At 47.4% G+C, this 15,711-nt stretch overlaps 1 protein-coding gene across 4 annotated transcripts in view; it reads right to left on the minus strand.

Moving 5' to 3' along the window:
• LOC137524517 (kinesin-like protein KIF19) overlaps positions 1-15,711 on the minus strand; it is a 232,123-nt gene that overhangs the window by 138,132 nt on the left and 78,280 nt on the right. For all 4 annotated transcript variants that reach the window (XM_068244485.1, XM_068244486.1, XM_068244483.1 and 1 more), the window contains 2 exons: positions 10,410-10,581; positions 5,877-6,069 (listed from right to left, as the gene is read on the minus strand). In XM_068244485.1, coding sequence (XP_068100586.1) covers positions 5,877-6,069; positions 10,410-10,581 — 365 coding nt within the window. The remainder of the gene's footprint in view (positions 1-5,876; positions 6,070-10,409; positions 10,582-15,711) is intronic.

Here is a 15,711-nt window from a genome sequence, read left to right on the forward strand (position 1 = left end):
TAATTTGAAATGGTTCCATCAGGCCTACCTATCTCCTGCCCGTCTGAGGAAAATGAGCTCTTTACATAGTGGATGTTGCTTTAAGTGCGGTCAGGGGCAGGCGGATTTTCTTCATTGTGTATGGTTCTGTCCTCAGGTGAATAACTATTGGAAAGCGGTAGCCCATTTTCTTAGAGACTCCTTAAATTTGCCCAACGTCCTTAATTTCAAGTCCTGTATGCTTGGTATGCTATCTGATATTCCATGTAGCCGGAGAGAAACTACACTCCTTCAGATCCTACTTTTTTATGTAAGGAAGTCTTTGGTCCTACAATGGAAACAAAACACGGTACCAAATCTCCATCACTGGAAGAGGCTGGTAAATCAAGCGTTACCCCTCTATAAGCTAACCTATCAGTCACGTCACCAACCCCATAAATTTGACAAAATCTGGTCTAAATGGGTAGATTCTTCTGAGACAACCATACCCAATCTAGACATTACTGTCTCAGTCCAGGACACTGCGCAATAGTGGCGTATATCTCCTGTATCAAAATAGAGTAAGAGTCTCTAGTGTTCATTTATCCATGAATAAAACTGCACTCCATGCTACCTATGCATATCTCTCTAACATACATTGTCATTATATTATATCTGCATACATTTAATGACGTGAGAAATTGTCAATTTCAATTTAATAATTGATGCTCGGATTGTAACCCACTCAGGTTAATTTTTATGTGTGTTCTGTTTTGTTTGTTTTGCTGCTCCCTTTGGAGTAGATTTGTATGTTAAAAACTTTTCAATAAAAAATCTCTTATAAAAAAAAAATGTGTTTGATCTGGTTATGTATAATGCATGCCGTGAGTTGGACACCACATAGTAGAATGTGTAAAGTGTGAGGGTTGGTGCACACCAAGAGCGCTTTTAAAAGCGCTAGTGCTTCGAAAAGTGCTTGGCCTATGTTTTTGAATGGGATGGATCACACCAGAGCAATGTGATTTTTTTTTTTACCCAAACGCGGGTCCTGCAGCATTTTTGAGGAGATTATGCCTCAATGTAAAGTATAGGAAAAGTGGAAAATCGCTCCAAAAAGCACTGAACAGAGCCATTTTCCTAGCTTTTTTTTTTTTAAAGTTTGCAAAGGCTGTTCACGTCCAGGTCAAAGTGTACAAAAAGTACAAAAAGTATAAAATTGCTCTTGTCCCGCGAAGCCGTCTCGAAGAAACCAGATCGCTCGATTTCCGGCGCCTGGCCCTGCCTCCCCTTACTCCACGGACAAAAACGCACGGCTATTTACTGCAGTTAGGCTTTGTTCACATCTAAAATCAAAATCGCTGACGCCAGTGATTTTTGATTTTGTGAGTGATTTTTTTTCCCTCTCCCGGGGCCTACCTGTGCGTTTCGATTTTTGTAAAGCGCATTTCTAAGCGCATTTGCAGAGCGATTTGTTTGTTCACTTCCTGACGCAGGTCAGGAAGTGCACTCTTTGACCCGGAATATATACAATGTATTTATTCTTAAAAGCGCTATACCAAGTGCTTATTCCCTTCAGGCTGCATTCCCAGTGGGACGTTGCGTTGTAATGCGACGTTAAAGTCACAATGCATATGTACAGTATGTACAGTAAAGCATACAGGCAATGAAATGTATGCTTTCCTGTAACTGGTAACATGTGCGTTTAGAGATAACACACTGCAAGCAGCGAGTTACCATAACGATACACGGTACAATGCGACACTAATGTCGCACTGTGAACGTCCCATAGGATTAGCATTGCAGTGCGGTAAGCTGCATTCTAAGTGCTTATAAACGCAGCAAATTAGGGACAAGAATGACAAGCTGTGAAAAGCAAAAATATTATTCCAATGCAAATTTGAAGTGACCCCCCCCCAAAAAAAAAAAAAAAAAACCCCAGTGCCAATCAAAGTCAACAGCTGATGAACAATTAGCTGGCCGCTGGTTAATTATCCAGCAAGCACCTAGAAGCTTTGGGGTCCATTCACACTGTGCATTTTGTGATACAATCGCTATGCAAAGGTACTGAATAGTTCCCTAACGAATTAGACGTGCAGTGCAACCATTCAGTGAAGCATACAGTACAATGAAAGTACAATGCCACTGTAAACGCACACGACACTGTGCGTTACTCCAACAGGACCCGCCGTACAGCACCCTATATGAACGTACCATAGAAATATCATTGCATCATGTTGTGATGCGATGATATTGTGCGTTGGGAGAGAATGCAATGGATTCAGTGTGAAAGAAGCCTCAATGGAAACCTGAGCGCCCCCACCCCCAAAAAAAAAATCAAAAAAAAAAAAATCACAGCATTTATATGTACCTGGGGCCACCTCCAGTCCCTTTTAGGCCATGGGCTCCCTCCCCACTCTCCCTGGCCATTTCCATCCTCTGCTGGCCGGCTAGATAAATCCTTCAGTCACGATCTACTGTGCACGCGCAGCCCCAGGGCCGTGCAGAGGGTCCTTAAGTGGAGGGTGCTCAAATTAAAAAAAGGGGCCTGGCAATGCCTTCCCCTGCATGCCCCCCCCCCCCCCGCATCGTTTCTGGCTAGGGGGGTATTGATTGTCATGCTGCTGAATGCAGATGATGGGTGCCATGTGGGTTCTGGGTGTAAGTACTGAGTGTCATGTGGGTTCTGGCTATGGTTGGGTATCGAGTGTCATGCGGGTGTTGATTGCAAACACTTAGGGCCATGTAAGATCTGGGCGCATGTACTGGATGTCATGTGGGTGCAGGTACCGAGTGTGACATGGGTGAGAATACTTGGTGCCATGCCTGTACTGGGTGCTGACTATGGGTGGGCTTTGGGCATCACATGGGTTTTGAATGCAGGTACTTTGGGTGCGGGTACGGGTTAAGTGGATACTTGGTGCAGATAGTGGGTGCCATGTGGAAGCTGTGTGCAGGTGTGAGTACAGGGTGCAATTTTAGGCATGGGTGCAAATACTTGGTGTCATGTGAGTGTGAGATCTGGGTGCCAGCTATGAGGGGAAGGGGTGGCTGATGGGAAAAGTAGAGGTCAGTGTGGGTGCTGCAGGAAGGGGCAGGGTCATGCAGAGGAACCTCAAGGGTGTGGTGCTCAAATTTGAAATCGTAAATCGTGCTAAATTGTGTACGTAATGCCCCCTCTTCAGAAAGCATAAGGCAGTCTTAACCCCCCCCCCCCCCCCCCCCCCCCCCACACACACACACACACACACACACCTTTATAGCAGTATCAGGTAGACTTTGTCTCTCCAACCAACTCTTTTGGTGCTACCACCCTCAAATCAGCAGTGATAGGTGCCCACTGTTAGTGGGTTAGAGTGGGCACAGTGGAGCCCACTGAGGAGGCACAGACTCACCTTTCATTACTGGGACCTCTGTCCCTCTTGATCAGCATCCAAGCTTTTCAGGCAAAGGAGTGGTTACCAATATGCAGTGGTTGCTAAGCATTAGTAGATGCAAAACTGCAGTAAGTGCCAAGGTGCAGTGGGTGCTCAGATGCAGTAATGGTAAGACACAAAGGTTCACTTTGTGCTAAGTTGCAGTGGGTTCCGAGATGCCAAAGTAAAGTCTGTGTCAAGCTGCTTTGGGTACCAAGGTCCAGTTTGTATTGGGTGTTTATTTGCAATGGGTGCTATGCAGTATTGGGTGCTGAATGAGTAGCAGATTGTGATAAACAATAGTGGGTGCCATGTGAGTGCTAATTGGTACAGGGAGCCATGTGAGTGTTGGACATGAGTGAGTAGGGAGTGCCATGTGTGGTCTGGATGTGTGCCATGGGAGAGTATTGTGTCTCATATGGGTTCGGACCAAGGATGGGTACTGGGTGCTATTTGGGTGCTGGCCATGGACAGGTACTAGGTGCATATAATGGCTTTGGAACTTGGTGCTGTGTGAGTACTGTGCCATGTGGTTGTTGATTATGGCGGTATGTGGGTCTTAGGTGCAAATACTGAGTGCCAAGTGGGTACTGGGAGTGAGTACATGACGACATATGGGTGATGGGTGCTGGCTAGTGGGGTATTTGTTGTCATGTGGGTGCTAAAGGCAGATGTTGGGTGCCATGTGGGTTCTGGGTCCTGGCACAGGGTGTCATGTGGATTCGGCTGTGTGGGTGTGTATCAACCATCATGTAGGTGTTGATTGCAGGTACTCAGTCCCTTTTGGGTACACACGTACTGGATGTCATATGTGAGTGCTTACTGTGGGTGCTGGGCACCAAGTGGAGGCTTAGTGCAACTGGAACTACTGCAGATGAAACATGTGGGTATTGGGTGCAGGTACTGGGTATCACATAGGTGCAAATACTTGGTGCCATGCCTGAACTGGGTGCTAACTCTGGGTGGGTGTTGTGTGTCACGTGGGTTCTGAGTGCAGGTACTAGTGCTAGTACTGGTTATGTGAGTGGGTGCCATGTGGAGGCTGTGTGCAGGTGTGAGTAGTGAGTGACATGTCAGAGCTGGGTGCAAGTACTGTGCCATGTAGGTGTGAGTACTGGGTGCCAGCTATAGGGTGAAGGGGTGCAGGTATTGGGTGTCTTGTGGCTGTTTGATGCAAGTACTAAGTGCCATATTGAGGCCGGATGTGAGTATTGGGTCCTGCTTGGTGCAAGTACTGGGTGCTTGCTATAGTGGGGGTTACTGGTTGAGTGTAATGTGGGTGCTGAATATTGGTGGGATTGCTGTGGGTGCAGGGGGTGGGAGATCACTGTGGGTACTGCTATGAATGGCATAGTTGCTGCTAGGGGAGGTCGAGGTCAGTGTGGTTGATGGGGAAGGGTAGGTCACTGTGGGTGCTGGGGGGAGAAGTAATTGTGGGTGCTGTGGAAAGGAGAGGTCAGTATGGGTACTGGAGGAAAGGGAGGTCACTGTGGGTCCTTTGGGGGAGATCACTGTGGGTCTCGGGAGGTAGAGGTCATTGTGGGTGCTAGGTGGAGGGAGAGGTCATTGTGGGTGCTAGGTGGAGGGAGAGGTCACTGTGGGTCCCAGGTGGAGGGAGAGGTCACTGTGGGTCCCAGGTGGAGGGAGAGGTCACTGTGGGTCCCAGGTGGAGGGAGAGGTCACTGTGGGTCCCAGGTGGAGGGAGAGGTCACTGTGGGTCCCAGGTGGAGGGAGAGGTCACTGTGGGTACTGGGTAGGGAGAGGTCAGTATGGGTCCTAGGTAGAGGTCACTGTGAGTGCTAGGGGAGGGAGTGGTCACTGGGTACTAGGTGGAGAGAGAGGTCACTATGGGTGCTGGGGGAGGTAGAGGTCAGTATGGGTCCTAGGTGGAGAGAGAGGTCAGTATGCCACACTAGGATTCCTGTCTGGGTATCTTCACTTGAAAGTGTCCCAGGTGGGGGTGGAGCTTCTCGCGGGTGGGCGGGGCTTAGCACGGTCAGGGGCGGGGCTTATTTTGCGCGGCGAGAGGGGCCTTTTTTAAGATTTTAAAAAGGGGGGTGCCTGGGCACCCAGAGAACCCCCCTGTGCACGTGCCTGCTCTTCAGTGTCTCTGCGTCCCTCCCTGTACATGCGCACAACAAAACGAGACACACAGGGACATGGGACGCAGGGACACTTGCGTTTTATTAGGTAGGATGATACAGACCATCATAAGGAGAGGGTTACAGCATGTTCAGAGGTCGACAGCCGTTTCGCACCCACACCTGGGTTGCTTACATCACAGACCGTAACTTTGTACTGATCTGAGTCAAGCTTATGCGCTTCGGGTCCTACAGGGAAAAAAACACTTTACAAATGTTTTATTGTGGTTGTTGTAGTCATTAAAGGTATTACTTACATCAACTTTTGTAATTTGGCAAATAGTGTGTTTTCGAAACCACTGTACAGTATAAACAGAGTATCATTAGGATGTTCTGCTGTAATGTACAGTAACCAAGTGCTTACCATAATTGCAGATGTTTCCCTCTGCTTTGCAATAAGCATATTAAGTTCTTCTCTAGCAATGATAACTTCAGAAGGTTCAATAGTATCTGAATGTTGCTCCTCTTCTTCCTCTTCTCTAGCATCCATCACTGGATCCCTAGTAACCTTCCTGGACCCCTGCTGTGTATACCGCTCGGCTTTCTCCTTCTCCCAACTGCATCACAGAACAGAATCAGTTATAAGCGAGACTGGGCATAAACATCAATCCTTCAGCATACAAACTTGTTGGAAAACCTGTGTGTGGTGACAGGAGCAATTCTACCACTTCCCCAGTAGAAAAAACGCACAGCATGCTCAGCTACATGTTGAAGAGCATGTAGTCTTGGAAATCTAGGCCAGCTATGGAAATAAAGGTGATTATCATACAGTCCAGCAATTTACAGTTTGATCAGCAATGTGTACCTGTGTGCAGTTTGTAGGGCTTCTGGAAAGGCCCTGCTCCAAGGATTAGTGATCTACCAGGTTGGATCCGGCCTAAAGTTCTTGTATCTCCTTGTCCTGGGGGCCTCTCTCTCCACCTCTCCTTTATTTCTACTCTACAGAGATGATCAGCTAAGCCAGATCAAGTCAAAATGCCCAATGATAAGCTTTTCTGGCATAAAGACTGGTGAATAGTGCTTTGCAAAATTTACAACTATTTGTGTACCAAGACTTAAATGACAAGCTTAAAGTGTACCTGAGATGGGCGTTGTGGGTGTATTTATACTTACCTGGGGCTTCCTCTAGCCCCATTAGGTGTGTGGGGTCTCTCGACGTCCTCTCTGTTCTCTTGTAAATACCCTTGGTAGTCCAGCTAGTCGCAGCCAGTCATGGCCACGTGCACACCCCTGCCTTCCTCCTATGTCCAGGAATTTTCTGTGCCAGCTGCAGAAGTGTGACAGGCCGAGGTGCGCATGCGCAGAAGAGCATTGCCGGCCAGATTTCCAGGGTTAAGGTTCCCTTTAAGAGCCGGTTCAGGTGTGTGACTGCCGCAGCTGTGCACGAGCACGACCTTTACCACCGGGATCCACCACATCTCAGTTCATCACAATGGGTTTACCATCGATTGCCAGCATTCACACTGCTGTCAATCGAGATTTCCAAGTGTAATGTCTAGTGTCAGCTGCATTTGTAGTTCCGTGTCTCTCTTGGGGCTCAAAATGTGAAGATACCAAACACTTTTCTTGCGGATGGGGGGTTAACAGGACATAGAGGGGGAGCAGTATATTACATTGGCAAGTTGTGGCTGTGGTCGGGGCTAAATCAATTGTCAAGTTTTGCCAGTAATATACTGCTCTGCAATGCACTAATAGCCCCTGCCACTGTCAAAGTCAAATATGTATGCTAGCTGGCTGCAGACTGAAATGTAAAGGTCATTTTTAATTATATTACCTCTTAAAATGGTTTGTGTTGCACAGATGAATAAATTTATCAGTTTCTAAACAAATATGTAGCTTTTCTTTAATGGCAGTCATTAAATAATAGTAAGGATACAACAAACACTTAATTCTAAATGAAGGAATTAAGCATCTGAAAGTGTTTTAAGGAGTCCATACGCTCAGATTTTCTCATTCTATTCCTTGCAGATGTGATTCATCTGCTGGGAATTCATTACCCAAAATGTCAGATTGATAGATTTTTTTTTATAGACCTTGACGAAAAATCTATCGAAAGTAACAATGGGATAGGATGGAACATTTTAAACAATCAGGGGCAGGGCAAGAGCATTGGCAAAGCTTTGCACTGCATAGAGTATTGCAAATGAAGATCGATCGAATGGCAGAGTTGCAAATTGCAACTCTGCAGTTCAATCGATCTTCATTTGATTCCCTGCTGGAATCAATTGCAAATTGATGGGCAGTGTACGGTATGAATCCATTCCTTCTGAATCGATTATTTTCAGAAAGGAATTGATCATTTTGGAACATTGGGTGGAAATCTAAGTGTATGGCCAGCTTTAGGGCCTGTTCAGACTATATGCGTTCCTAGCCGTTTTCAGGGAACGCGTACTGGTACCAAAAACGCATAGAAACGGCTCCTAATGCTTTTGAATGGGCTAGTTCATATGTATGCGTATGAGACGCATACGTTTCTCATCCGCATTGCTGCACGCAGTTCTGTGCGATATGCATAGAAACGGACGCAATGAAAGTCTATGGACGCGTATCAAAAACGCGTACTATTGCGTTTTTAGCGTCGTTTTCCTCTGCGGTTCCCATAATTTTTTTTTTCCCCTGGGTCACGTGTTTGTGCAAAACGCAATAGAAAACGCATTCAAACGCAAGAAAAACGCATGCGTTTTTCAACTTGCGTTTCTTTGAATTTATACGCGTTCTACAAACGCAGCAAGTATGAACAGGCCCTTAGTCAGCAGAAAGCAATTCATTGTTTGCACTTTGACCTATGGAGCTAATAAGGTTTGCTCACTCTTTGTTCAAAAGTAGTAAATAAACTCAAGGATGTCTACATTGAATCATGGAACTTTTACTTTGTCTTATTTGTTTTTTTTCCACTTTAAAGAGAATGAAATATGTTTTATTTTCCACTTTAAAGAAAACGAAACAGACTCAAGGATTTAAAATGGGCTACACATTGAAAACGTATAACACAAGCTAGTTTCAAAACAAGTTTACCCACTCCAGGCCAAATTTTTACACCTCTGCTATGACTTTGCTTAAAAACAGAGCCGTGACAAGGTCCTCCAGCCCCAAAGGCTGAGACACCAAAGTGCGCCCCTCCATCCCTCCCACCCCAGATGTCACACACTGATATTAGATATCTGGCTTGCAGTCCCTGCCATGTATCCCCTTTTCTTATCTCTCTGTGCTCCAAACACAGTAGGGGAATGATAGATGAGTGAGTTGTGCGCCCCTCCTACACTGCGCCCTTAGGCTGGAGCCTCTCTCGCCTCTGCCTCAGCCCAGCCCTGCTTAAAGAGGAACTTTAACCTTGGATTAAACTTCATCCCAATCAGTAGCTGATGCCCCCTCACCCATGAGAAATCTTTACCTTTTTTCCAAATAGGTCTGTGTATATTGTGGTGAAACCCCTTCCACGTTGTGATGTCAAGGCCCTTTCCTGTCTGTGAACCTTGCTTTAGATTGTAAGCCTCTTGCACGGCCCTTCTCCCTAGTGTTTCCAGCTTGATTATGCAATCTTACTGTGCGTCACCCCTCTTGTGGACTAAAACAGTCTCTGTTTTGACTAAAGACACAGAACTACTGTTATCAAATCATTTGCATGATCGTGTTTTGTTGTGAGCTCCTTGTATGCCCTACCTTGTACGTTAACCCATTTATCTATTGTACAGCGCTGCGTAATATGTTGGCGCTTTATAAATTCAACTAGTGACCTAAGCCCATTTGAAAACGGGCTCTAGGTCTGTCACCGCCGTGTGCGCACCCGCTCTGCCCGCCTCCTGGTCCGTCCTGCGTCCTGTCCCAACGGCTGTCAGTGCAGGACATGTGCAGTAGCGCAAAAGCACTGACATAGGGACAGGATGCAGGGACACTTGTAGATTATTATCCTTTAAGTAAACTATTAAAGCGGGAGGCACTCATTAAATATGTGTAAAACATTGAGGGGCCCTATTACACTATCGTGTTGCGGTAATGTTGTGGTAAGCAATTTTATGGCAAGAGGCCGCTAAGTAAAGGGACACTTAAGCCAGGAAAAAAAAATGAGTTTTACTCACCTGGGGCTTCTACCAGCCCCCTGCAGCAGTCCTGTGCCCTCGCAGCCACTCACTAATCCTCTGGTCCCCTGCTGCCAGCTAGTTTCGTTTTTGCCGACAGGCCAGTCAGGACTGGCCACGCGTAGCTTTTTCCGCATTCCCGGCTGTAATTAGCACTATTGCGGGCCGCAACGCGTACAAAAATACATAGATATGCGACAACGCGTATTTTTGTACGTGTTGCGACCCGCAATAGCGCTAATTCCCATCGGGAATGCGGAAAAAGCTACGCATGGCCAGTCCTGACGGGCCTGTCGGCAAAAACGAAACTAGCTGGCAGTGGGAGACCAGAGGATTAGTGAGTGGCTGCGAGGGCACAGGACTGCTGCAGGGGGCTGGTAGAAGCCCCAGGTGAGTAAAACTCATTTTTTTTTCTGGCTTAAGGTTCACTTTAATCCGACACCTCGCTGTGCGATGGAAGTAGTCGAATCACCTTAATCCCGACGCAAAATCAACAGTGTGTTACCGCAAGATCCATGCCTACCGCATAGATAATGCAGTAATGCAAGTCTATGGTGACCCAGTGACATACTTCCTGTTTAGCAAGGAGTACATCACTGAACAGGGACGGGCCTATGCATATGACCCTGTTGGGGCACTCTGTCACAGGGCCATATAAAGTATGGTTTTGCGTGGTGTGGTGATCCCGGGGCAGGTTCCCTTGCTGTGGGATCACTGCACCGCACTAGTATATAAGCAACCTCAGGGAATACATGCATCTAATCCCACTGACCTAACATGACATACATATACAGGACGTGGCATTCATTCACAATACTTACTCAGCTATGGTAGCAAGATGCTGGATAGTGTCAATGTGCTGTTCCAGGTTGGCGTTATCCAGCTGTAAGAGGCTTCGTCTCACCTTCATGTGTTCCTCCACAACACTCTGGAACTGGCTTTCCAAAGCAATTGGCTCTTGTTCCTTTAAGTTGTCATCCTGAATTACATCATCTGTGCAATGGAGTACAGAAATATCATACAGTAGTTATAAATCCTGGTTTGTTCTTCCAAAAGTACTGTCATAACAAAGTGATTCTGGCGCAGTCCGAGTGCCAATCTGCATGAATGCACCCAACCAGGAAAATAAAGGCTATTCTGCACATTATGTAGAGCTTATTCAATAAATATCATGGTGAGAAAAACAGACATTATGTATACACATCACACTCTATGAGCATGATTACTCTTATTAAACTGATGAAAGGGATGGCAACTATATATCAAGCAACTACAATAATCAATATAGGTACTGTTTATGTATTATGTAGACTTTACCCAGTTTAATTACTGTATTTGTCGCCATATATGACACACTTTTTCCCCCAAAAAAATGGGGAGAAAAAGTCCCTGCATATTATACGATGAATGCAGGGAATCCCCGACTTACAAACACCCACCAATACAAACTGCCGACCCGCCGCCATGTTGGGGATTCTCTGCATAGTCCCTCCTTCTGTACCCTATGTGTTCGCTCTGTCCCCACTTGTGTCTGCTCCCCATGTCTCTGCTCCTTCTGTATAAGTAGTGAAGTGTAGCGGTAGCTGTCTTACTTAATCCATGGCACCCAGGGGGATCGCCAACCTCTTCTCTTCCGTGCACACCCTAGTGTTGGCGCCATGGATAAGGTAAGAAAGCCGCCGCTACACTTCACTACTTATACAGGGGGAGCAGGAGACATGGGGGGGGGGTCGGATAGGCAGGGGAGCAGACACAAAGCGGAGACAGAGCGTACACACATGGGATGGAAGAGAGATAAAGCGGACACACAGGGGGTGGAAGGGGACAGAAGGGGACACCTGGAGACAGAAGGGACACCTGTGGGCAGAAGGGGATACACAGGGCACAGGAGAGGACACCTGGAGGCCGAAGGGGATACACGGGGGACAGGAGAGGACACCTAGAGACAGAAGGGGATACACGGGGGACAGGAGAGGACACCTGGAGACAGAAGGGGATACACGGGGACAGAAGAGGACACCTGGAGACAGAAGGGGATACACGGGGGACAGGAGAGGACACATGGAGACAGAAGGGGACACACAGGGGACAGAAGAGGACACCTGGAGACAGAAGGGGATACACAGGGGACAGGAGAGGACACCTAGAGACAGAAGGGGATACACAGGGGACAGGAGAAGACACCTAAAGACAGAAGGGGACACACAGGGGACAGAAGAGGACACCTGGAGACAGAAAGGGATACAAGGGGGACAGAAGAGGACACCTGGAGACAGAAGGGGATACATGTGGAAAGAAGGGGACACACTGGGGACAAAAAGGGACACACTGGGGACACATGAGGGACAGAAGGGGACACATGGGGGACACAGGAGGACACCAATTGGGGGAGAACATCTACAAGATGCTCCTGGAACATGGATGCACCAGGTTTAATATTTTTTTTCCCCTGAGTTTTGCTTTTAAACCTAGGTGCGTCTTATATTCCGGAGTGTCTTATACAGCGGAAAATACGATAATCTATGAAAAAGCATGCTTGTAGCTTGCAGATCATGCACCTGCTGTCATTTTACCTGGTGTGGTTGCTTGCTCCATCCCCTGTACAGACAGAGAGTAACTGTCACATGTAACAATTGTTGGTGATTGTTAGGGGTAATAGTTTGAGGAAATCGTACGGATTGATAAGTTAAACTCATCCAATTGCACTTTCCAGCACCAATCTCCATGGCCACAACATTATCACATGACCCGCCATCAGTATGTGCCAGTGTGTCACCTGACGCTGCTGTGGCCATGGAAGAAGTGATTGGATGAGTTAAACCTATCATTATGCACCACTGGCAACTCTGTAGGGAGGGAGGAGAGGAATGCAGCCCGCTAGAGGAATTTGGCTCAAAGTGGTAAAAGTGTGACAGAAGAGGATACCTGTGGACAGAAACGGAAACACTGGGGACAGAAACGGAAACACTGGGGACACATGAGGGACAGAAGGGGACACATGGGGGGTACAGGAGGACACCAAGAGAGGGAGAAGAGGAATGCAGCCCGCTAGAGGAATTTGGCCAAAAGTGGTAAAAGTGTGCCCACCCCTGATCTAGAATAGCTCCTGGGATGAGCAAGATCAGTTTCAGTGCAAAGCGAAACTGGCCCAGAGTGTTCAGGGGCAGAAGCCAGGGCTGTTTCTAATCTATTTGGAGCTCACAACACAACCACCTGTGTACCTTACCTGGCAGAAAATTACATTGCAGGGGAAAGTGGAAAGCTGCAAGGCATCCTATGGGCACTGCAAAGTTTAGGATATACAGTGTTGTCAGTGGCGGCTCCAGGAAATTTTTTTAGGGGGTGCTATGCAGGTGCTGGACCAATTTCCGGGGGAGCTGACGACCTGCGGCGCGCGAAGCGCGCCGCGCCAAAAATGGGTGTGGCCACAACCTGCGGCGCGCGAAGCGCGCCGCGGCGAAAAAATGGGCGTGGTCATGACCGGATGAGGGCGGGGCTAACTGTAATTTAAAGTGAACCCAGGGTGAGAGTGATATGGTGGCTGCCATATTTATTTCCTTTTAAACAATACTAGTTGCCTGGCAGCCCTGCTGATCTATTTGGCTGTAGTAGTGAACTGAATTACACCAGAAACAAGCCATGCAGCTAATCTTGTCAGTTCTGACAATATTGTCAGAAACCCCTGACCTGCTGCATGCTTGTTCAGGGTCTATGGTTGAAAGAATAAGAGGCAGAGGACCAGCACGGCAGCCAGGCAACTGGTATTGCTTAAAGGGAGATAAATATGGCAGCCTCAATATTATTCTCACCTCGGGTTCCCTTTAAAAGTGCAACGCAAAGACAGAGGGCCCAAGTTTTGGTGACCCTTTTCCCAGAAAATTCACATAATTGTGCAGGTTTTCTCAAGAAAATACACGTAATGTGAGCAGATTTTAACAAAAAACACGTCCAATGACCCCAATATGCACAATCGTTATCAGATATGGCCCCAATATGCACAATCGTTATCAGATATGGCCCCAATATGCACAATCGTTATCAGATATGGCCCCAATATGCACAATCGTTATCAGATATAGCCCCAATATGCACAATCGGTAGCAGATATGACCCCAATATGCACAATCGTTAGCAGATATGACCCCAATATGCACAATCGTTATCAGATATGGCCCCAATATGCACAATCGTTATCAGATATGGCCCCAATATGCACAATCGGTAGCAGATATGGTCCCAATATGCACAATCGGTAGCAGATATGGTCCCAATATGCACAATCGGTAGCAGATATGGTCCCAATATGCACAATCGGTGGCAGATATGGTCCCAATATGCACAATCGGTGGCAGATATGGTCCCAATATGCACAATCGGTAGCAGATATGGCCCCAATATGCACAATCGGTAGCAGATATGACCCCAATATGCACAATCGGTAGCAGATATGACCCCAATATGCACAATCGGTAGCAGATATGACCCCAATATGCACAATCGGTAGCAGATATGACCCCAATATGCACAATCGGTAGCAGATATGACCCCAATATGCACAATCGGTAGCAGATATGACCCCAATATGCACAATCGGTAGCAGATATGACCCCAATATGCACAATCGGTAGCAGATATGACCCCAATATGCACAATCGGTAGCAGAAATGACCCCAATATGCACAATCGGTAGCAGAAATGACCCCAATATGCACAATCGGTAGCAGAAATGACCCCAATATGCACAATCGGTAGCAGAAATGACCCCAACATGCACAATCGGTAGCAGATATCGCCCCAATATGCACAATCCGTAGCAGATATGACCCCAATATGCACAATCCGTAGCAGATATGACCCCAATATGCACAATCCGTGGCAGATATGACCCCAATATGCACAATCCGTGGCAGATATGACCCCAATATGCACAATCCGTGGCAGATATGACCCCAATATGCACAATCCGTGGCAGATATGACCCCAATATGCACAATCGGATCCGTAGCAGATATGACCCCAATATGCACAATCCGCATCACCTGAAAAAGAAAAGAAAAACCCATTTACTCACCTACAGCCAGAAGACCTTCTTTCCCGACCTCCCGTCCCGAGTCCCGACCTCATTGTGGCGCGCAGCGCCCGCGCGCCCACGATCCTCTTCCTTCCCGACGTCACGACGAGACTTCCTGCCTGCATGCAGAGAGCAGGGCTACGGGAAAATGGCCGCCCGAAGTCTGCAGAACAGGGCTCCGGGCGGCCATCTTACCGTAGCCCTGCCTGCTGCTCCGTGCTGCCGGTGTGTGAACTGACTTGGCGTCTTTTAGACGCCTGAAGTCAGTTCACTCCAGGGGGTGCTTTGGGGGTGCTTGGACAATTCTAGGGGGTGCTCGAGCACCCCCAAGCACCCCCCTGGCGCCGCCACTGAGTGTTGTGCACTGCAGACTGCCTAGAATAATGTCCAAGCCAGTCACTGTGTGTGTGTATGCAGGGACAGACCTACCATGAAACCACCTGAATCATGTGATCACGCAAAATCTAAGGGGCTGCATTTGGACAAACCGTTTTGGCCACCTGGTGCTTGCCTTTTCTCCACTCTCCCGCCCACCTTCCTGGCCCACACACTACCCTCCTCATCCATGCATCCCTGATTCCCCGACCTCATTCGAGCGGTGGAACCTGCCAGCCTTCCCAATGACATCATAGGGTATGCTATGGTAAAACCCCATCACCCGTGAGAGATCACAAAGGCCAGTCAGAGGGGAAGCTTTGGCATGCCACCAATCAGGTGGAGGTGCTGGCACCAGACTAGCCAATCAGTGCTGCCTGCTGCTCCTTTGCTAACTAGTGCTGATGGTCACGAGGACGGGACCACAACACCGTCACTGGGCCAATCACTGCACTTGATCAATAGCAGTGACATCTGATAGATATACATGATGCGGTGTGTATATATATATATATATATATATATATATATATATATATATATATATATATATATATATATATATAGCATACAAAGTTTGCTACAGGCAGCAGTAAGTCTAGAACCAGCCCTGTCTGTATGTCCTTCTGTCCTGCACAGAGAGAATGGCATGTGCACTCCTGCCCGGTGCAGCATAG

This window comes from Hyperolius riggenbachi, chromosome 7, assembly GCF_040937935.1.
Source record: "Hyperolius riggenbachi isolate aHypRig1 chromosome 7, aHypRig1.pri, whole genome shotgun sequence".
NCBI classification, from domain to species: Eukaryota; Metazoa; Chordata; class Amphibia; order Anura; family Hyperoliidae; genus Hyperolius; species Hyperolius riggenbachi.